This window comes from Sinohyriopsis cumingii, chromosome 11 (genome assembly GCF_028554795.1).
Source record: "Sinohyriopsis cumingii isolate HCF-2022 chromosome 11, ASM2855479v2, whole genome shotgun sequence".
NCBI lineage: Eukaryota > Metazoa > Mollusca > Bivalvia > Unionida > Unionidae > Sinohyriopsis > Sinohyriopsis cumingii.
The window spans coordinates 67,860,561-67,885,615 of NC_142971.1; the positions used below are offsets into that span (position 1 = coordinate 67,860,561).

The 25,055-nt window shown below is 37.7% G+C and overlaps 1 protein-coding gene across 1 annotated transcript; it reads right to left on the bottom strand.

The window, feature by feature from the left end:
* Positions 1–3,552: 3,552 nt before the first annotated feature.
* On the bottom strand, positions 3,553–23,735 carry LOC149788622 (uncharacterized). The gene is made up of 2 exons (XM_089974704.1): positions 18,527–23,735; positions 3,553–3,936 (listed from the first exon to the last, which is right to left on the bottom strand). Exon 1 carries the CDS (start codon positions 22,873–22,875, stop codon positions 22,495–22,497), a length of 381 nt encoding a protein of 126 aa, XP_089830830.1. The 5' UTR covers positions 22,876–23,735; the 3' UTR covers positions 3,553–3,936; positions 18,527–22,494.
* Positions 23,736–25,055: the final 1,320 nt, after the last annotated feature.

A 25,055-nucleotide genomic window follows, 5' to 3' on the forward strand; every position in this document is an offset into this window, starting at 1 on the left:
TTGTTGCAAGGGTTGACCTTACTTTTGCGATTTTTCCGTTTCGGACAGATCGTGGCGATCCATCAATGACTGTAGTTCGTGTTGTAACTGGGACATATCGGTCAAATTTGGATTGGGAGGCAAATGTGGGGTCGGTTGTTCTTGCCAACGATGGTATTCCATCCATCATTTGTAAGGTACTAAATCCAGTTTTCGTCCTTCCATTCGATTTCAAGGGTCACGTCTGAGATGTTTGGACTTCAGAGGTCTCTTATATCTGGCTCCCACGAGTCCTCTCAGCATGGTTCCCAATACTCCTGTCAGCAAGGGTCCTAACAACAGAGGTAAAATTCATCCGCGTTGGACCAACATCTTCTTCTTTTGACGAATGGGTATTTTCTTTTGAACCATTTGGCAATGAACGTGACGATGTTTGGCTAAACATTATTTCTGGTGTTTAGACAAAGGTACCGTGCCTTTCAAGACGTTCTAACAACATTTGCACACGGTATCAATTATATCTCTGGAGGCAGTTTGAATGAGTTTTTCTCGCATGGGTGGAGAAGCTTTGGACAGGACAGACAACATGTACCCATGTTTGACTAAACGAGGAGGCAATCATTTCCTTTTCTTTCCTTTGGGTTTAGAAGAGGGAAGTTTTCTAGTGGGTGACATCCTTGGGTCTTTCGGAGCACAAAAACACTGATACCCATGCTTTGTCTCAGGTCTTTTTTATACTGGAACGCGTCGCCACTTATTGTCTTTACGTCGTATCAACTTGATGACAGGCATTACGCGTCCTGTAATAGTTCACAACGGACTAAATCGGGACATTTCCTGCTTGGACCAATCCAGTAAACTCTGTAACATGCCCGATCTCTCTCTTGGACTTTGGTTTTGGGGGCAGGTACTTTGTGAGCAGCTGCTACTGCAGCTAAAGAGAAGGAGGTTGTCACCGCTAGAGGTGAAGTTTTTGGAGACGCGGGTTTCCATGGTTTCACCAGCTGAGGAAGAATGGGTGTCAAATTGGGTTGGGCAGGCATCACCAGCAACAGAGAAGTGGAAGAACCTGAGGATACCGGAGACGCGGCCGCCGTCGTTGCAGGTCGTGGTTTGCAAATGTAAGGTTGCGTCCTGGCCGAAGTGTCTCTCTGTGGGCTTTTTTTTTTATGGTGACTTTTCTTTTTCTTTTTCTGAGGGCTTTTCTTTTTCTGGGGTTGTGACCTGGTCTTGCCACCACTGCTCTTTTTCTTCCTTGGGCTTCGTTTGGCTTTTTTGGGAGTGACTTTTTTCTTGGGGAGAACTTTGGGGGCATTAGGATTGCATTTTAAGAGGGAGCAAATGATGACACCTCCTAGAGAACCACTCCCTCCAGGTTTCAAATTGATTTGCTTTTTGGTTTGAGTGTCGATGCGGGGATCGGCCAGTTGGGTCAAAGATACTTTGTTTCTATCAAAAAAGCATTTGGTTTAATGAGGAATCTGAATGATGCCTTGCAATAATTGACGTGCTGTTACCGTAAACCATCGTAAGACTTCTTTGAGACTGGCTTCTAAGACACGAACACGTATTAGTGGATTTTTTTTGCGACTGATGCGATACAAGGCACGAATCAATTTCACAGGAAGATGAGACTGAAGGGACGTCATGTTGACGCTGTGTACGACAGACGAAAAGTTTTTTTTTTTAAGTCGACGAAGGAGACATGTACAGGGCAGGCCCTCCGTCTTGACACCAGTAGTGAAACCAATGGATACGAAATCGCAAATAATCGGGGGTAGTGGGTTTCAAATCGACGAGTAAATAGGCGTGTGGGGTTTGAGTGGCATCGTCGTACGCATGAGTTAACCAAGGTATTCCTAACTGCTTGACTAATCATGCACTTACGATTTATCTCGAGGGCTTTTTAACATGACACACGTAATGAGCATTGAGACTAATCGTGCGCTGGACTTTACTTTGTTGAAACAAATTTTGAGTAATGTAAATGACACTGGCATTACGATGATGCCCTTTGCGCGTAAATCACAGTTTAATTTCTTCTTCTTCTTCTCCTAACATATCGTCAAAAATGACCTGATGGGTTTGACTGGGGTCAGACACGATTCCGTCCTCTTCGCTAGGAATGCCTTCCACAAACAGGATGGAATCGCCTTGACTTTCTTGAAAGAGACCGTACGCCGATTGCCACTCTTTGTAACACCACACGATTCGTTGAGGTGAACGATCGATCAAATGTTATTTATGTTCAATTAAACGTTTGACAAATTCGGTTTTGCCTGAACCGCTAGGTCCCGCAATTAAAATGTCAAGGGATGACGAAAATACAAGGCCCCCCAACTGGCACGATCTAAGTGTTCAGCGATGACTTTGAAAGTGGAGGAAAAGGCTATTAATTCTAAAATCTCATTGGCAGTTTTATCATTAGCGCTATAATAAAAATATATTTACTTATACGATAATAATATACACTTGTCTATGCGAAATCTATGGTTGCACGTTTCCTTGTTATTCCCTTATTCATACTTATGGATTGAAATTTAAAAGGGCTTGTAATAGGCTGAAATACGTTTCTACCAGAAGACTGTTGTTTGGAAGGCTTGCTTGCAAAAGAAATTTTATGAGCTATTGAATACCTGTCAGCATTACGAGCAGCATTTTCCAAGGTTTCAACATTATGTTCATCAAGATAAGTATTGATCTCACTATGGACACAAGTCTTGAACTGTTGAAGTAATACGAGTTGTTAGAGATTTTCGCAATCTTTATTCTTCTTTTAAGAAGAGCGCCACCTATCAAGTTGTCGAGCTTTTCCCCATACAAATTCGACATAGGGCTAGTCAGTTGATTTTCTAGAATTCCTAAACCTTGTCGATAAGCCTCAGGTACCAACTCATAACCCTTCAATATATAGTCCTTAACCACATCATAGTCAGCACTCTGCTGTAATGACAGTGAAATGTAAATATCACGAGCTTTATCAGTAAGTACACATTGTAATAATAGAATCCAGTACTCTCTTGGCCAACATATTGATATACTTCTTTTTCCAGAAAAGGGTTGCTAACTTGATAGTTCTTTAAACAAATCAAAAGTGGGTAGTGTTTTTCCCTTGCCAGCTCGAATTCTTTTCCTTATTTTGAAATTCCATTTTGTTTCTTTTTGCTTTTGCATTTGCCTATCCTCTTTTCTTCTGCCATTGCCTTTCTCTAGCTTCACTCTCTTTTTGCATCTTTATCATTTCTACATGAAACTGAACCTGTCCTAACTCTAATTCCTACATTTTTAGCTGTGATTCCACTTTCAAAATTTCCAGTCACTCCTGGGTAGTATTACAAAAAATTCTCTACGTTTGATGCTGTAAAACAGCGTGTTAATTTCATCGAAGATTTATAAAATGTGAAATAATACTTGGGATTTTAAAAATTCCGAAACTAGGGGTATCTAAATGTCACAAAGTTTTATGAAATATGTTAGCCAAAATTTGTATCCCGAGGACTATCGCCTAATTTCTTGTTACAAATCTATGCTATTAAAATAAGTAACAGAAAAGAGTGAAGACAACAAGCCATGTAAAATTTAACAAATAGTTTATTTCCCTCGAATACAAAGTGAAAGAAATGAGAAAAAAGAAATGGCGGTATTACGAATATCCAAATTGTAATCCAAAAATTAAAAACAAGTTCTATTATTAAACAGTTCTAAGAGAATCTAAGTTAAAATCTATAATCAGTGCACATGCGGAAATTATTAACTGGTTTTGGAACAAGTCTACATGGTGAACTCCAGTCACTTTTAGTCGGTTCTATGAAATCATTTCCCAGTAAATCGTGTATTTCTTTTTTTTTCTTCAAATATTCTGTTTGAGAGGGTTTATCCTGTACGGGTGTAGTTTAACTTGTGTGGAATTTACAATTTCAACGTCATGGTAGATTTTGTTTGTTCTTGTAGGAACATCTGGAAATAAGAATTCAAAGTCAAGTAATAACTATTTAAGTTCATTCATTTCTTGTTGTTGCAAATGTGGACGTTTCTGGTCCAGATTATTCATAATTTCTGAATTCCGAAGATTTGTTGCTCCAAAATCAATATAGTCTGATTGCTTTTCTTCGTCTAAATCCTCGATGAGTGGGACAGGTACAACTAAATTAATTGCATGATTAACCTGGCTATCTTTGTCAACATACTGGTACTCCTTTAAATTATTTACATCTCAGAAGTACTATCATTATAATTTAACTCGTTCATTTTCTTAACTTTGTAAGGGTCGTGATACCTAATCTGAAAATTTTGAAGAATGAGCAAGAGAGACATAAATCTATCACCAGGCTCAAACGTTCTCTCCTTTGTAGCTCTGTCAAACCATAATTTCACTTTTCACATGAATTGCTGGATGCCAAGTTTAAGCATAATTGGCTGGAAAATACCAGACCTAAAATTTGACCAATGATCAGATTGGACAGATTTGGGAAGGTCAAATTGAGTAAGACACTTTATCAAGGCTTTTGCTATTGTTTAAGTTTTAATATTTCTCGAAGGAATTACCTCTGGGAAGCTTGTTGACGCACACATTATAGTTAACAAGTATTTGTTACCCGACTTGGTCTTAGATAAGGGCCCGAAACAGTCTACCATTATTCTGCCAAACATTTCGTCAAATGCAGGAATAGGTTGCAGATGAGCCTTAGGTATCTTCTGATTGGGTTTTCCTACCCTTTGGCAAGTATAACAAGATCTACAGTATTTACAAGCATCACTTAAAATTTTTCGCTAATAGAAGTGATTAAAGAACTTTCGATAATTTGTATTAATTCCTAAATGACCAGCCAAAGGAGTTTCATGGGCCAGATTAAGAATTTCCTGTCTGTACGATTTTGGAACTACAATTTGATGTTTCACTAACCATATGTCACCAAAAGGTACCTCGGGAGGTCTCTAGTTTCTCATAAGACCCCCATTGTAATGAAATAGCAAACAAGCACTTCTGTGGCTTCATTGTCGTTACTGGCCTTTTTAAAGAGATCTCATGATCTTTTTCTTGTTCGACGACAAGTGATTGTCGTTTGTCAGCCTGATTAGATTAAAGAGATTGAGTAGTTAAAAGAGAATAACTGTGATCAATACCTATTGATTGATCCAAAGAAGAGTGAAAGTGACCTCATCAAAAGCCCGACCAATGCATGTGTCAGCTAAAGGAATACTTTCCTGATCAACATCATTCTCAAAGGCTTTCTTTGCCATATCTCTAGTAACTGCACAAGCTAAGTATAAATCAGGGAATTCTTTTTTCAGTAGGATTGACTTTCTGATTCAAACAAGTCTTGTTACAAGTGGATTAACCACAACCTTATCTCCAGCTAGTTCATTGTCCAGTAATAAATGAACGTCCTCAATAGGTAAAGACACTACCGTTCTGACTGTCACGGGTCCTGAGACTAAGTCTGATGACAAATTTACATAATGTCAAGGAACAGTAACAGAGCCGCACTCTACTCCTTGAGTAAAAACACTCTCATTAGAAGAAGACTTCTCATAAAAAGGCAAAATACATGATAAGAAAAGAATCTGAGAAGCTCCCGTGTCCCTTTAAATTTTAATAGGGATGGGATTGGCTAAATTACTCATGAGTGATATTGAACCCTTCCACATGAATGGTTCATAACTTACCATAATAAATTCAGACTTTGGTTTATTAGACGCAACAAGTGTATCGCTTTCAATACATGACCGTGACCTTGACCTCTTATAAATAAGAACATCTGGAATAGTTCTGTCTTGATTCTGATGCTTAATGTTCAATTTGTGGCAATTAGAAATAAGTGTCCTTTCTTCTTACAATAAGTACACGTAGGAATATATAAATATTTCTAATCATTCTTATCGGAAACCTAATTACCAAAAGTTGTACAAAATTTAAATTTAGAAGGGCCCATATTAAGTTGAAATACTTTTTTTTTTACCAGGAGACTGCTGAGTAAAAGACTTGCTTAGAAAATAAACTTTATGAGCTATGGAATACCCATCAGCAGTACGAGCAGCATTTTCCAAGGTTTCGACCCTATGCTCATCAAGATAAGTCTTAATGTCACTATTGACACAATTCTTGAACTGTTCAAGTAATAGAGTTGTCTTTTAAGAAGAGCGTCACCAATCAATTTGTTGTGCTTTTCCCCATGCAAATTCGACATAGGTCGTGCGTGAGCAGGGCAAGATATTTGACACCTTAGAAGTGACAGAAGTTTCGTTACGGTTACAAGATCATCAACAACCTTCTTTAGCAATTCGGTTTGACTATGCAGCAGACTCTCCTCACATTGCAGCACATGCATATCATAATTTATGGTTTTACGTGGACCGACATCAAAACATCGACACAGGTCTGCAATGTTCTTAGCAAGACTTCGTAAGTTGTACCTAATTTAAGAATTTTGAAATGGAACATCTGGAATTGTACAATCCGTTGTTGACATGTATTTTCATGCACGTGTAGCTCCCGTTATTGTTAATTATTGATGTTATGCTGTGATGTTTTCCGACATGACACTGTTGCTGGAGGGTGTTGGCAGTGGAATGAGGGTGATCGATTTTGCTGAAATGCAACTTGTAGAAATCAAGAACGCAATCAAAAACAATTGTGGAGTGACACTGAAAATTTCTCCTCCAACATTGATTGTAAATGTCGCATTGTAGTTAACCCAAACACAGCTCGCTCATCAATCATAATGATACCAAACACAACAACACTTCAGTGATATTTAAATTATCCAAGACAGAGTTGACACAAATGCAAAAGATTGGTGGAATAGTTCAATTCCTTTAAGCCATTCCATCATTGTTGTCCTGCGGCGGTTCGAGTCTAAGATTCAGCCAATGTGGGCATGTGAGAAAGCCTGCCAGTAGCTTCTCGTGGGTCGGTGGTTCTTTCCGGGGTTTTCCGGGTTCTTCCTCCACCATTAATACTGGCCGCCATGTATAGCCTATCGTGCTGAAAAATGGCGTTAAACCCCACAACAACAACAACAACACCATCATTGTTGTCAGCAAATATTGAAGCATTTTTTTGTCGGAACTGCATCAGGAATGGCTTTGAAAATAGGCAGTTGGTGGTCGCATACAAAGGAAAAAGCTTTCATTTACCAGGCACGAGGTCTTCGAATACCTGGTCACAGTTGATTACGTCGCTGGCCCGTTCCTTAACCAATCTTGATTTATTCGCGATGGCAAAGTCGAACATTTTCGCGATGTTTTTATGCGAGATGAACTTGCATCGATGGTGCCACGCACATGTGAAACAATCTAATTCGACAACAGCACCTGACACTCACTATGTTGCATACGTGGTAACACGTCAGCATCGTTTGCATCATGACTCGTATGGACTTGTACCGTTGAAGTCGGTTATTAATTAAATAGACACGGATGAATGTCGTTGTTTTATTCTACTATGCCAGTTAGACTGTCCTATATGCGGTCATCTTGTCATCGAAGCACTGGATTTTCCACCAACACCATAAACACTTATTGATTTTACATTTAATATTATACACCGTCTATTAACATTTACGAACATTAGTCAACTTGATGACACGGTGCTGATGTAGATCTGATTTGCCACCAAATGTCTGAGTGTACAAGTCGCGTTGGTGTTGGTGTCGATCCAGTTGAGCTTGTGAGTTTCGAAGATCAAATAGTTAAAATTTAAACATTTGACGTGGAAATTCAAGATATTATTGTCACGTTGAAAGGCAACTTTACAGTAAAGAGCCTGGTTGAGATCATTGACAAAGGTGGAATCAGAGATACTGGCGTGTCGGTTACATTCATCAAAGACGATGTTGATACTGGCAATAGTGGAATGAAACAATACGTGGATCAGAAGATCACTAAGGAGCTGCATCACGTGTAGTAACGTCATGGAGCGCAATAATATGAATATTAGTATAAAAAAAGGAGCAACCAGATTACGGGGTAACATTACCCAATGGTCGACCTATTTTCACATTTTTGTTAGATGCACTTTTGATGGACCTAACAGTCAAAGGTGCGCGAGTCCGGTTCATACTTGTTTATAATAACTGGAACTAGAGGCACGTAGGGGTCAAATTAGAATGCTGATGAATGATAAGTGGTATGTTGGTGATCATCATATCATTATAATATCACAAATTACCAAGCCGGGCAGTAATGATGTTTATAATTTTTACACAGTTGCATTACAAGTATTATGAAGTTCACTTCGAAGCAATCAAGTTTTATACTGAATGGTTCTTAGCCTTCTTTCACATGCTGTGTGTAAGATTTTACCATTATTATATAAGTAATGGAATCCTAGCGTGGTGAAGAAGTTGCGGAACAGACTACAAATAGATGTTTGATCAGCTGACAGAACATCTTGACATCAATAACAATTTTGCTCCACTTGTCTATGAATATCTATGTCAAAGTTGTGTTACCAACCATCATATAATTTAACAAAGGTACATGAGAAATTGCCACTTGGAACCACCCTGATGTAGTACAACCAACTCAAGGCCAGCTTGGAATCATCAACCCAAAGCGTCGACTGTAGCTCTTGCTACAAAAACACTCTGGGATTGTTTTTGAACAATGGCGAAGTGGTATTTACTACTGCGTCCACCACGGTTACGTTCACCATTAAATATTCGACATCATTATTGACTCAGCTGAGACTCTGTGTGTGTGTGTGTGTGTGATTTGTATTTGCAACGTAGCTTTAACAATTTTCATTCAGACTGTTATGATGTTTGCAGTGCGCAATTTATTGTGATGTCTAGCACTAGGGTATCATGCCACAGACCTGTAGCATGATGTCCCACCCAGTCACATTATCCTGACTGACCAGTCCTAACACTAAGCTCGTAATGCTGAGCGCCAAGGGAGGCAGCTATTAGTACCATTTTATAAATTTTTTATATGACTCTGCCGGGGTTCAAACCCAATACCTCCTGAGTACGTGGCGGACGCTCTAACCACTAGGCCACAGGAGCGGTAAATTCAGCTGAGACAAAAAAGATCTCGACTATTATTCAGTAAGGACGCACTTGTTTCGGTACCAGTTATTGGCAAAGACGATCATTAGATGTAAAAGGTGCTAGTGTAATCAGAGTATTTTTATATGAAAGAGGCACCTGACCACCAAAGCACAATCGCCGGAGATTTAGGTATTCAGGAGACAGAGGTTTTACAATTGTGCCAGTAAATAGAAATTATTAGCTAGACGTACTTGCGAATATTGCACCTGCGCGCGATGATAAGACTGGCCAAGATCTGCCTTTCATGCAATTAAAATACGCGCTTGTATTATTAATAAAAGAACTATGATGGACCCTGACCCTTACCGACGTGGAAAAAATAATCGAAGTGGAACAGATGCGAGATATAATTATTAAGAGAACCACACTGATCGTGAAATGCAATGGTTAGACGTCGATGTTAGTGACGGTCTTGCTTCAGTAACGTCAGTTGGTCTTGGTGTGACTGGAATCACGGCTACATCAATCATCCGAGATGCAACAATTGGCATTATTGTCAGAGCTCTATCGATAATGAATGGTGTCTTTGGTGGTGCTAGCAAAGTAATTTCGATCCGACTTGTATTCACGATTACGCATCTATTCTGAATTGTTGGCAGCCACACAAAGCAGTCGCAGTACAGTTAGTAAACTGCATTCAGTTGCAATCGATAATAAAATAATCAGTCTGAAACCATCTACAGAGATATACCGTTCGCTTGAGATTTTAAGGAAATACAGCGCCTATGTTGTTCTGTTTCTGCACTAGAAGCCCAAGAATGATATGAAATAAGCTAAGCCAAATTGTATCAAATATGGAATTCTCTCAAACATTGTCCTGAGGTACAAATATCTGAAGATGCTGAGCTATAATATGAGTGATGTATAATCATTTTTCAAAGATATAAAACCAGTATCCAGTGGCTCATATGTCATAGGGGTAGAGGCAAAGACAATTGGCACGGACCCAAAGGAGGATAAAAATGGCGGTATCCCGACTTTCATTCTGCTTTTAAAAAAACATCGTTGTAAAAATAATACTTCTTACAGTATCAGGCATGTTTTAGCTATACGCATGTATATAGCCTAAAAACTGCTGCACTATGGTTAACGGGAGTTATTATACCATGAAATGAATTCAAGACCTGTTCAGGCACTGGTAGAGTTCATGGTTCTTCTTTTTTGTTTTGTGTACTACGTGTTCCTATTTACAACATTCATGCAAGTCTCTTCTGGTGAAATAGGGTCCAGTATAAAAAACACTACCATTCTGGGTTGGCTTGACTTTTGTTGCTAGGTTATGTATACTTCGGTACCATCAACAAGAGGAGTCTTGCGATTCCCCTAATTTCTAAAATTATGATGATTTCCTATGCATGTGATCATATTGGAGATAGAGATTTAAACTGTATGCAAATCTTGACTCGAATAACTCCAATGCATCGCTGTACAGTTAAAGCTATTCAACGTACATCCTGACTCAATGCAGTTTTCTTCATTACTTGATTAATCTAGAAACCAAATAATTGATTTGTTTGTTTGTTTGGTGTTGTACGGCGAATCAGCTCATCAATGTTATTATCATCCTGTGACAACGGTAACAAAGTCCCTTGCTCAAGAAACACAACATCAATCCAGGTTTGTATGGACAAGCTTAACGCGTAACACTTGAATTAAAAGTTCGACATTCTACTAACTGAACTTAAACCTTTAAGAAAGGTATCATTGGTTAAGAATTTAAGTAATTAACATGTATTAAGGACTTATAAGTGAATACAAGTAGCTTTCAGTCAACTTCACTACTTTTTAAGAAATAGCAAATAAAATATGGCATGTATTGTGACATCACAAGACTTAGTGTTTAGTTAGGTACAAAGACATTACAATATTTCCGGACCCGATCAGAGACTACAAAGAACATCGAATTGGCAGCTGTGAAGTGGAAGTGAATGCTTAATGTCCCATCCAGTTCTTCCACTTTTCAGAAGGGGTACATGAACTTACCAATAATCTAATAATGTGGCAGTATATCATCGGATCAAAAACCATTTACTTTGCTACCTGTTTTCATTTTTCCATCGTAGTCAATATCATGTTCAACCATGACAGTCAGATCATGATGATTTACTTTAAGAGTACATGCTTATCAGACAGAAGAATAAATAAATGTGTAATGATTTATAAATTTGAATGCCTAGCCATGAGACGCAATGCAATGCAAAAATTAAAAATAATAATAATAATAATAATAATAATGCGAATATGAATAATGCATATAAAAGACCTTTAGAGCATACCCCTTCATGTATTTTTTTTATTAAAAAAACCCCAAACTAATCATAAATTTATATCAAAAGCAGAGCATTGGTCTATAAAAGTATCAGTTATAAGCAGATTTACGATAGAACGCTAACAGAAGCTCCTGATATAAACAAGCAAACTGACTGCTCGTTGTCCATTTCATGTTTCTAGAATAGTCTTTTTAGGTAAAAACCGTGTCGTCTGCTTCCAACAATTGCAATGACTAGTTTTAATATTTCTAAAACAAATTAAACAAATCAATAGGAGGAACTCTTGCATACACGTGTTCAAAGAGAAGTAAATATAAAATGTGTTGCTTGAAAACATAGACTGGTCCAAATAAATATGGCGACCGTGGTGCTAAAAAAACTCTCTTTTGATTCAAAGCGACAAGAAGCTGGCAGTGTTTGGTCCACCTGGCGACAACCAGGTTAGAACTTATAAATGAATGAATGAAATGACTAAGTTTAATGCATTATATATATTATTGATGCCTTCTATTTTTAAAATCGGTAGGGAGGTAGAAACAAACGGGATGATGTGAGAATACTTTGCCATAATTGATATTGATTAAGAACAGTGTGCATTGTTTACTAATGAAGACATAAGCCAGTGTGATGCCAACCCATTAACAAAAACATTAATAATCTTTAAATAAATTTCATCATTATATTATGTTAAGACACAATTAGGAAATTCAGCCATAGAAATGGATCTAGTCAACTTATCTCAGATGATTTGGCACACAAACGCATCTTGCAAAATCCATTTCGACACCCTAATCTATAATGTTGGTGCAACTGAAACTGGCGCTAGAGAATGATGCTGCTTTTTCAAAGTAGCCAGATGCTAATTGGTACCTACAGTTAGAAACACTGTGATTTCTGTAATATGGACCGGAAGACGGTTGCAATCTGTGTGGAAATGAATGCTGCAGTTGTAACGTTCACACGGTGTACAGCCTATTATGATCAATATATGTTCGTGGAGAGTTCTTAAGTACTGCGATTGGGGTTGTATGGGAAATATTTTGCTAATATTTTTAACGATACTAAAAAGGTCGAAAGAATTCGGTTGCAGATTCAGTTACCCTTTAGAATACACACTACATTTCATCTTTTATGATGGTGGGTGCATCTTTTTATTCCAACATACTCCAATAATTGTATAACTTATAAAATGGTTCACAATGTATGAAGAAGCATCAATGTAGGCATCGAACCACCTACGAAAGAATTTGAAGGTTGCATATAGACGTTTCGTTCGGGCTAATATCATAAGGAATCAGTTCCTAATTGGCTTATAGCAAATTAAAATACTTAATGTTGTCAACATTTTTTTCAAAATTTTTTTGTTTTGTTTCAAGAACGGCTTCTAGGCAGGTTCCATCTACCCCCAACCCAGGCATGTATTTATATTCAATTGCACTAAATTATACCCAGTTCATCTGCACGCATGCGTAATGTAGATTATTGTATTTATACTTAACAGGGTCTTGTATTCTAGACGGATTAGTCTTTATATTTGTATCTGTGTTATGGAAAGTTGTAGAACTCTGGGTTTCTTGCAACCCGTATGTTGCGGTCGATTGTGACTTTTGCTCGAAGGACGTTATTGGTTTATCATAGTGAGGCCCCGGATCTTTGGGAACAGCGGGTTTGCAGGAAAAAAGAAGGCTCTCGACGGATCCTTCGGCAGACTGGGAAGAAAGGAAGCTAGCGATAACCCCTACTTTAGGTTTATTGGTTTTGTATAGTGATGCATAATACTTAAAGATTTTATAAATTTGTTTACCAGAACCTACAAATCCTGTGTTGACCAGTATGTTTTTAGACCAAGGCAGAAGGAATATGATGCAAAGCTATTTACAATAACGCTGAATCAATAAATAATCTCTTGAAACTTGCAGAGGAGAGTTAACCACAATCTGCCCCAGAGCTTATAGGAAAACTAGACCAAGTTGATAACCTATTGCTAAGGAAACTTTAGACACTCAGAAAACTTTAAGAACTATTTTGTGTTAGTGCAGTCTTAGAGATAAAAGAAGCAAAGAGAGGCTTCATTTAAAAATGTCCCAACAGACAATAAACCCAAAACACAATCAGAAATATTTATTCGGCAGGCGGGACATTTTCATTGCTAAATAACGCAAAGAGAATTGAAAGGAAGTCTGGGCAAAGAAAATGACGCCTAAATAAATGGGCAAAAACAAGAAGTTAAACTGACTTCTAAATATGTTAGTACTTGTATGTGCAGATTAGAAATTCTAAATTAGATTTTGTATACATACAGAATTTTTATTTTAAACAATTTATAGAATGATTATAATTGCGTGAGAATATATTAACTGCACATAATCTGGTACTATCACAAATCTCGACCATAATCATACTTCCTGATGTACTCGATACACTTTTAAGCCATTGATTAAGAACGTAGTTGATGAACACAGATACACGCACATAATAAAACTCAAATACTGATGAGTAATAAAATATATATATTGATAAACAAAGAGAATATATTAGTTATTGACATGCAGAAAAATACCCCAGCCAAAACCAAAGCAAACCAGAATAAAAATCTAAATAGTGACATTTTCGAGATTACTAACAAGATAATGTCAAGGAAGAAATCTACACCACTTCCAACTACCTTCTCTCCAGTCGACCTTCTGGACATGTTTGCAAATGTCTTCCGTAACAAAGTACAAACCATTAGAGATAAGCTTGACACCACAATTTCAATTGACTCATCCTCACCATGCAGTTGGGATACAGAATTTGAGTGGCAACCATTAGCAGCATTTGAACCTGTCTCTATGGATTTCGTACGCACAATCCTGATAATGAGTGCACCAAAGCCATGTGAACTTCATCCAATTCCAACATCACTGCTGCTTGAGTGCATAGATCCAGTTTTGCCTTCACTAACTGATGTTATTAATACCTCTCTCTCATCTGGGGAATTCCCATCATTTTTCAAAACTGCCATTGTAAAGCCTCTGCTGAAGAAACCAACACTAGACCATAACGATTTAAAGAACTACTGCCCAGTTTCTAATCTCCCATTCATATCAAAAATCTTAGAGAAGGTTGTTCTATCCCAGCTTGTATCTTATCTGAATTTAAACAGTCTTTTTAGCAATGTATAATCTACATATCGCCCTTGCCACAGTACTGAAACTACTCTTCTAAAAGTAGTTAATGACATTCTCTCTGCTTTGGATAGCGGAAAGATTCCAGTCCTCACCCTCCTTGATTTGTCTGCAGCATTTGACACAATAGACCATGATATATTACTTCACCGTCTCCAGCATGTATTTGACATTCATGATACAGCCTTACTGTGGTTCAAGTCCTACTTGGTCAACAGGACACAAATTGTGTCTGCAAATGGAATACACTCCATCCCAGTTGATCTATGTTGTGGTGTTCCACAGGGTCTGTTCTTGGGCGTGTTCTCTTCATTCTATACACTCAGCCACTCTCAAGTGTCATAGATCATCATCCAGTGTCTCACCAATTGTACGCTGATGACACCCAAATATACAAATCTAGCCACCCAACTGAAGTTGATGCTACCATCCAAGGTGTAGAGAGGTGCATTTCTGATGTGAAATCATGGATGACATGTAACAAGCTGCAGATGAATGATGATAAAACTGAGGCCAATCTGATCACAGCACAAAGACTTTCTCATTCACATCCTTTACCTCAAATAATAAATATCAGCAACACCAACATTAAATTCACACAACCAGTACGAAACCTAGGTGTTACTCTGGACAGTACTCTCACATTGCACCAACATGTCATGAACATATGCAAGGCTGCATATCTTGAGCTGAGACGCATCAGCTCCATTCGCAAGTATCTTTCAGTTGATGCCACAAAAACACTTGTGTGTTCATTAGTACTTTCAAGACCGGACTATAGTAACTCAATTCTGTCTGGTTCATCTCAATATCTACTCCAGAAACTACAAAAAGTTCAAAACACATCTGCTCGGATCATACTTAGAGTACCACGATCAGAGCACACCTCCCTGCTGCTCTGTACCCTACACTGGCTATCCATTCGATCCAGAATCAAGCACAAAATTTGTTCTCTGTGCTACGTTCCACAGCCGGACTCTAGTCCAACATACCTATCATACCTCACCCATGTGTACACACCAGCAAGGTACTTACGCTCCTCTTCTGACAATCGTATAGTCATTATTCCCACTATGAAAACAAAATCATATGTCCAGCGTTCTTTTGCATACCAGGACTCAGCAACATGGAATGAATTGCCCACTGAACTTAGACACAAAGACTGTGATCCCATTCAAAAGTGTTCTCAAAACTCACTTATTTCGACTGCAAGAACAAACTTAAAGACCTAATAATGTTTCCTACCTTAAATATTTTCAGCATGTTTTTTATGTTTTCTAATTTCATGGTGTTTGTTTTTGTAATCATATCGTTATATGTTTTTTATGTTATAGGTGTTGTCTAATGTTGTAAAGCGCTTAGAGCTTCTAAAGATTAAGCGCTATACAAAGTCCTCATTATTATTATTATTATTGTTATTATTATTATTATCAGTTAACACCGATTCAACTGCAGTTACAAACCAGATTTCGATTATATAACTACACCCATCGTCACATCATTAGTAAAACGCTGGAAGTAACTGATTTTATATATATATATATATATATATATATATATATATATATATATATATATATATATATATAATTTCACAGGATATGACTTAATTTGTGTTTAAGTATGCTAATAGCACAACAATATAAATATGATTTTTATTTTCACAATGATGTATTAGAGTGTATTTTAGTGAACTGGAGTATATTGGAGTAGAAAGACGCACTCCGCCACTTTCAATTGCACAAACTCTCTGCTTCAAAGCCCTGAAATCAAATAGAACATCGCAGTTAATTTGAAATAAGTTAGAGGGTTGATAAAATACATGGTTTGCAATGTAAGTAATGTTAATTTAACACTTCAGCATATCTGCAATCTACGTTTCTACCACGTCTTGCAGATCCCTAGTCAACGTAGGATCGGACTTCACGTCTAAGGGTGTCTCTTCCCTCGTCAGCAGACAACTCAGAATGATGTTTGCTCCTTCCGTGTTGCATTCGGTTTCCTCCGTCACGCTCGTGTCAAGGACGAAATTGGTGGATGACTCCCTGTCCATGTACCTCTTTAGCAGATTGTCCTGGTGTAGCTTCTCCTTGTTATGGGGGGCCCCGAGTGGCCGAGTGGTCTAAAGCGCTCTCCATTACAGATCACTACCATCTCACCTCTGTCTGCATAGGTTCGAGTCTAGGATTCGGCCAATGTGGGTATGTGAGAAAGCTTGCCAGTAGCTTTCTCGTGGGTCGGTGGTTCTTCCCGGGTACTTCTTCCACCATTAATACTGGCCGCCAAGCATGGCCTATCATGTGCTGAAAAATGGCTTTAAACCCCACAACAACAACAACAATCCTTGTTATGGTGTCGTATACGTTAGTTCCAACCCCTTCCCTTCTCTGAAAAGACGTACGGACCTCTCCACGAGACTTGCAGTGTTTTGTGCTTATGCAGCAACAGTAACAACACATTATCTCTCACCTCAAACTGGCGAACCTTAGCTCTCCTGTCATACCGGTTGACAATTACAAACAATACTCGCAATAATAAGACTTAAAATGGCGCCTATGGCGTAGTTTCTCAGTGACTGATGGGCTATGAAAGTTTCAAGAATAATAACGTCAGTATGCTTAGTTCAAAATCAATAGTGTAAGATAGCTGATGATGTCTGATGCGAAGTACAGTCGAAGTATATGGTGTACATACTGCTAAAATTAAGCAGTTTCATTCCGATTTCTAAAGTCATTCACACTTTTTGTGTTCCTGATATAAGTCTGCAGACGTGTTTTATGTTGTATTTAGCTTTTTATCGAGACGATTAAGATTTGTTTGGACTGTTCAGTGGTTATAAAAGTGCTCATTATTTGGACAGTAATATTATTCTGGGACAGTTATATATTATTCGAAGGAATTCTGAACAACACCATCTTGATCTTGACAGCGACAATTGGATGACCATTACATTTAGGTATTGAAATTTATAAAGAACTTTTCATTTTATCGGACTTTTGTAGACCTTTCTATGGACTATTTAGGATTAATTTCATTTCACTTAAGTTCCTCTCACATTTTCTTAATCTATCACTTTAATAATTAAATTGTTTGTTAAGTTTTACAAAACTTGCTGCTTTTGCTTCTTTTCTGTTACTTAATATTGTGACCATAGAGACATATCAGTACTATTAATAGAAGAACTTTGACAGATCATTAGCCAGAGTAAAAAATAATCAAAGCAGAATAAAAGCTGCAAGATGAAATTACCAAGAGAACCGCACTGATCCTGTAATAGAAACGTGCATCTCTAGTCATATATGCTATTTATGGTCTTGTTGCGGCAGAAACTATTTGTCTTGGTGTGACTACAGTCAAGACATCAACCATAGTAGGTGCGCCTATCAGTATTGTAGCCTGAACTGTTTCGATAGTAACCTGTATCTCTAGTGGCGCGAGCAAGTTAATTTCGATGCAACCATATTCCCGCTTGCGGCAACACATGGAAGTCTCAATACGATCAGTAGATTGTACTTGGTTGAAATCAAGGATAACATAATCAGTGCAGCCGATTTTGAAACTATGCTATCACAAAGGGAAAATCACATACATTACAGAGAAAGCGTATATCGATCGCTACCGAAGACTTGCCTGTCTGAGTTCGCATATCTCTCTCTCTCTCTCTCTGTAGACTAGAGTAGTATGAAAGTGGGTTTTTGCCTTATTCGCTGCCCTTTGAGTGACACGGACAGCCGTACGAGACTCTAACCCCTATGACTGGCTCACTCACGTCACGTGTGTTTGCACCTGGAGGTTCCACCCCCAGCGACACAAAAAGTGAACCACAGACAACAATCACATAGGGGGTAGCTTGTCTAAGGGGTTTGTGGCGAGGACAGGTGTTTGGGGACCCATGGGGTAGCAAAAAAGGCAAAAACTGCATTTTCGTACAACTACGATCAAGCAGACTGGTCTTCCTCAGCGCTCAGGTAATAATGTTTTGCAATATGTGTGTCCTGAATAGTATTTAACATAGATTGCACAGTAGAGCTAAAATGTATTGGATTCGGACCAATACCTTTTATGCCACTTTCTTCAAGCACTGCTTTTCCTGGTCATTCCATATGGCAGGGACAGTCTGGACCCATTTGATCCCGTTCTCTTGATACCAAATTCCACAACATGAGAGGCTTGTGATGAAATGATTCTTCATGTACTCTAGGGCCTTGGAAGATACGAGAATTGCCAGCAGGGAGGATCCAGATGTGGATTCAAGGGGACTTTTCCCACATAAATCATAAAAAGAAAGTGTTATTGTAAAAATCTGTAATTCTCTATGCCATTATCCTGTTACTTAATATTAAACATTTTTTACAAATAAGGATACATATAATAAAACAGTTCGTCATCATTTTAAAGTTGCCTTGAATGAATCTACATGAAAAAATGAGCAAATACCTTTTAAATGAAGCGTGATGTACTAATCAAGGCTTCACATTAGACCAAAGTAAACAATCCCAGTATTGCCTTACAATTTTCATCACAGCAAAAGTCAATTTTAAACTACTTGATTATTTAAGGTGAAGGAATGGATCAACATTGAAACCTCCTTATGTGTAACTTATTTGTGTAGACATAAAAGTGCACTAAACTCAGCATCTTAAAAAAGGGAACGAAAAACAATTTGTCATGGTCATTTTCACCCTCCTCCCTTAGACCTCCATATTTTGTTTCTGCTTTATAACCAAAGCTGTCAAGAGACTTGTCATGCCTAAGAAGGATACAAGTGGTTGTCTTGCAAGTATGCAACCCACCGGTCTTCCATTTGGTGTTATAATTTATTCGTGTACAATCTTTATCGTTAGTCGGATAGAAACTGGAAAGCATAGCCAGAGCTGTATCTTCCAATTTCTAATGTGACTACCAGCCTAGTGAGATCAAGGCTGCTCTGAAAAAGTCCACATTTTACTCACATGATACAGCACCACTTCAGGGCCTGTCAACAAAAATTTAAATGCTGATTTCAAAATTCAATCCCTTAAGAGGAGTTAAGATCAATGGAACAGTTACTGACAGTTAATCCACTCTTATAATTTTCAGTAAAATGCATTACAAGTATTTTCATTGCATATAACACCTTGCTTACTTCGTTAGCATTAGTTATAATTATTATTATTAAAAATATTATTATTAAAAATATTAATCTAAAAATAATAACTTCTGGCAATCGTTGCCATATTTTTAAGCGGTTTCTAAATTCAAAAATCAAAAGTAAACGAGGAGCAATAAATAAAAGTTAGGTTTGTGTTTATCAACAAAAATTATCACTGCTGCATTACAAACCGAGAAGTAAAAATAAAAGCAGGTTTAAACACATTATGAAGACATGGAAAATGTATATAATAACATGAGAATTTAATAAATATAAGTATGAATACCTACTGAATTATACATGTCTACCTCAAGCAATATTTGATTCATCACGTTTACAATTTTGTCCCAAACAATCCAAAACAATCAAAACTGTGTGCAAAATTGAAAAAGGAAAGTGTAAACGTATCAACTTATAGAAAGAAAAGAAATGTGCTAGACTTGCATTTTATATATCACTATCTTTACTATAGAACAGGCAAGTTTACAATCTATAGTTTTTAAACTTTGAACTCTAGCTTTTTATTATCAACATAGCCTGTAGCATTTCAAAACAAGTCAGCTGTGAAACACAACATTGAGCTTCTTAGTATTTTTCTGAACATGTTAATGATTTTAGTTGCCCTCAAAAGAAACTTATATGATTTTAAGCCTATCAGACTCACATTTTGTGGCAAATCTTAAACTCCTCTATTAGCATGCCACATTGATTTCAACTGCACTCAGCAATTCTGATCAATTCTATTGCAAACTAAGTTTGACAGCTGTTACAAACTGTGAATTGTTTGCGTTCAGCAAGTTGCAGCATTTTTCTTCATTACATGAATGATTAAAAGTTAATTACAGATGTCGAAATTTTCAACTAGAAAATAATTTTTAATTGGAACAACAGTGATAAGAAAAGTTTCTACAGACTTGTAAATAAATGTTTAAATTTAAACAAAACAATTGAACCTAAGCAGTTATATATGGCACTCGAGAGTCAGTGGGAGTCACCATGTTAAAGTACCATGATAATTTGTAGTCCTATGAGAAACTAACATGGGAACGGCACTTGGGGGTCAGAAGTACCTATAGGGTCAAAAGTGTTTATGGGGTTAAGTAGTAAGTGTTACAATATAAAAAAGCAAAAACCTATACAGCACAAAGACAAAAATGTTTTCAGCAGTGTATATCTTTTCAAGGCAAGTGAGTAGCTAAAAAAAAGGGCTGTTGGGATTTTTCTATTTCCTCCAATTCTTTCACCATCTTCTCCATCATTGTGGGAAATTCATCTTCTTGTTACCTTCTTCAAGCATCCATAGCTCCAAATGTTTCCTGCACCTTCATCCAATTCTCATCCAACCAGTCAAAGTCTGCTTTTTCTTTCTTCTTCCACTCTTTTGCCCAGGTAGCCTTTGTGTTTATAACTTTCTTTTTCCACTCTTTTGCCCAGGTAGCCTTTGTGTTTACAACTTTCTTCTTCCACTCTTTTGCCCAGGTAGCCTTTGTGTTTATAACTTTCTTCTTCCACTCTTTTGCCCAGGTAGCCTTTGTGTTTATAACTTTCTTCTTCCACTCTTTTGCCCAGGTAGCCTTTGTGTTTATAACTTTCTCTTCCACGACTTTTCTCACAAGATTCTCAGCTTTGTTTAAGTACATTGATCCCCATCACATACTACTTAAAGGCGGGTAAGACCAATCAGCCCATTCCTCTATCTGTTGTAAAAAATTTTTACTCTCACCATAAAATCAACAGCCTCCTTCAATTTGCCCACTCTGAAATATTCAAATCCATCTTCCTCCATCAGCTATTTTACCAACTCCTTTTAGAGCTGTTGCTTGCTTTGGTACAAGGTCCAGGCTGACTGGATACTTCTAATAAGCATGTCTACAACATACTCCACATCCACCATCCAGTATCATGCATCTTTCAAATCATTCACTGAGCTCATTCTTGTACATGTTGACAGGTCAACTAGGTTAACCACACCGTTAATTAGTTATCTGGATTAAAGTCACTTGCGCACTGAATTGTTCACGTGTGACTGGTTAATTTATGCAATGGCAGATTTTTTAACTGATCATGGGTGAAGGAAAAAGAGCTTCATCACCCATGCGTAAATGCAAAGTTTACTTTTTAATTAAGCCACAGATCGTGGTACAATTAAGTCCCATATGACCTGACCTGCTTAATGGCTGAAATGATTGGGAATAGACCCAACATGCACTCATTATTTCCAGTCCAGACAGGGAGGGGAGCAAAGGGACCCGGTATAAGCGGCCAAGCTACAGTGGGTAGTGCCTAAAATGCCTAGAAAGTCGAATTCAACCCAGTTATACTAATGGGTATTCCCTATTGCCAATTCTGTGTTTGCCACAATCGTAATTAGAGTCATGCATCAACTAAAGTTAACAAATTTTCCTATCTTTTCTAAAATAAATTAAATTTAGAGTACTAAGTTCTAATATTAACCTAATCAACTACTAGTCAGAGGGACTAAAATACATTTCTGTCTATATTAGTCTAAAAAAGTGAAATTTTTAACGGTCACCAAAGGATCAAATATGTGACGTAAGTTCAAATGAATCGGGTTTCTAAGCCAAAGTAAAAACCATTAATATTTGAGGCATTTGATTAGTAATAGCCATTACAGGGGCTTTAGGACGGCAGCCCAAAAGTGTGGCAGTGGTCTTCCACTTCCTTTATCTCCACCGCACTCTGTGGTTCATCGAGCCGCTGTTCTGGGAATGCCTCAAACCCATGTAATGCAGTCATTTGTTCAGCAGCCTCTATCAGGGTAGTTACTGGATGCTGATGGTATGCCTCATAAAACTGGGTGAGGATGCGCATCCCGAACTGCAACTGCTGGAGTCTCAGTTTCCTGGTTTTAAGCTGTCTCTAGGCAATGTATTTTACTGGAGTGATGAAGCAATTTGCTTTTGTGAGTCATCTTGTGCAGTTTCCAACTGGAGATCTATCAGTCGATATATATCTGGGTCAACATCCTCCTCCAGGCTAGCTGCATTGTTAGAACCACTTACTTCATCTTCAGCCTCCTCTTCATCTTCATTTTCTTCTGTTTCTGATTCTTTTTGGGCCAAGGATTGTGCCTTAGCTTCAGCTTTAGCTTTGGCACATTCACTGGCTCGTGTGATGTCCAGGAGGCTGACTTCTGTTTGAATTTCCAAGTTCCTGGTGTATTCCTGCCATTGAGTTATTTGAGTCTTGATTGCTATGGAGGTAGTAGCCAACTGTCGAACAGTGCTCTGTTCCAAGGGTCCTAGTATTTCCATAAGAATTACAGGTGTTGCAGTTGACACAACTATGATAAGAATGACAAAAGGGTGTGTGTGTGTGATTTAGATTTTTAACGTACATTTAACAGTTTTTCAGTCATATCACTACGATGTCTGCAGTGTGACAGTTTTTAGTGATGTCTAGCACTGGGGCATCATGCCGCAGACATGTAGCATGATGTCCAACCCAGTCACATTATCCTCACACCAGGCCGACCAGTCCTAACACTAATTCTTAATGCTGAGCGCCAAGCAAGGCAGCTGTTAGTACCATTTTTGTAAGTCTTCGGTATGACTTGGCCGGGGTTCGAACCTACAATGTCCTGCATCTGAGGCTGCCGCTCCAATCATAAGGCTACTGGAGCGGTCTGAATGACAAAAGGGTATTTTTCAAAACACTTTCAATGGTAACCTTTCCTTCAGTGCAAGTACCACTCTCTATCACTCATCTCAGCAACAGAACAAAAGTTACATTTGAAAATGGAATGCTCTTCACATAGTAATAGGCCAAAAAAAGTATGTAGTCTGAGAACCTTCACACAGAGGTCACTATTTCTGGTACACTTGGTGATAGTTTTGGAACTTCCGTTGAAGATGGTGCTATTTCCATATCTAGCAATATCAAGCATACTGACACCATCAATGATACCACCACTATCAAACCAGTACACCATTGCAACAGATTAGAGATGAGTGTCTGCACACCTTCAGATCAATTAAGCCATGATAAAATGGCATTCATGTAAAAAAGATCAGCAATGAATGTGATGGACAAAAGTTGACACTATAGTAGCGAATGTGTTTCTGGGTACTGTTGTAATGATATTGGTGTGCTGCAGCTTGTTTGGTAGACAGGATCTTTGTTTGCTTGTGACATGTATCAAAACTAAAAAGCAAGATGATTATATTCATATCCTGGCTTAGTTCAAGTTCAAATACAATTGCAGACAACATAAATTATCTAAAGCGTAATGCAATAAAGCCATCTTAAGCACATGTCACATGTACCCACTCTAAGTCATTTTTTGCAGCTACTGGTGTCATTTTGGAGAATTTGATTACACATACTTTTAAATGGCATTTATTAACTTTATTTCGCATCCTGTCATCAAAATTCCACAGAAAATTATTGTATAAATTCCTTGAAAGATCATCATTAACGGCAAATTCAATGGTAATGTACATCAACATTTTTAGGCACAGTCAAGCTAGCCTGGTGATCTTGTTCAAACCAGTTTTACTGCGTGCCATGATGTAAGAGCAAACATGCCTGCAGTTGGGAAAATGTACTACAAACATTAACAGAGATACGACAATGTCGTCATTTATAAACAAAGACAGGGAAAACAACGGCAGGAAATGAAAATCCGGACACATGTCCAATAAATTTGAGGCAATTATGTAACTTCATATATTTATTCTATATGGTATGTTGTACCTTTTATTCAATTCAGATATAATACCTATTTTTCCCAATCAAGTATGTGCTTTCATACATGTAAAAGACTTGAAACATGCATATCAATTCAGATTTATTTTAGTTAAATTTACATCATGTTAAATTTCCATTTTGAAGAAATGTCATGTACAAGCTAAGAATAAAACTTATTGTATGGTATTCCTCTATCCAATTCATAGCTGAACATCCTCACAGTAGATGAATGAAGATGCACACGACTTACTGTACACGTGATTGTACATCAATTCTCCCTGCATTAGTAATAGTTCAATCCAATATTGACTTTCTTGACCCAGTGTAATGCTGAACTGCCATTGCAAAGTCCATAGCGATTGATAATTTTTGTCAGGAAAGTTTTTTTTTGACAATTAATGAGTACATCACTAAAAAATCACAACTGAATAAACTTTGCTATAAATAAATTACAAATTATATATTAAACTTATATCAGTAAATGTGCATACATGACCCATTGGACTATATGAAAATTAGTTAAAGCTTCTCCTTGATGAACTCAACAAATAAACAACCATACATAATGAAATATCTGCTGCATTACAGAAGGCATACAATTGTTTCCAGTGGAAATGACCAATACCTGCTGTGCTGCCATCAACATATTGTTACCATGCTTTTGGCATTAGCAATACCATTGTTTGAACCCTGTAATACTCAAATCATGTGTGCCTGCTGACTATGTGTCTCATTTTAGAGAAAA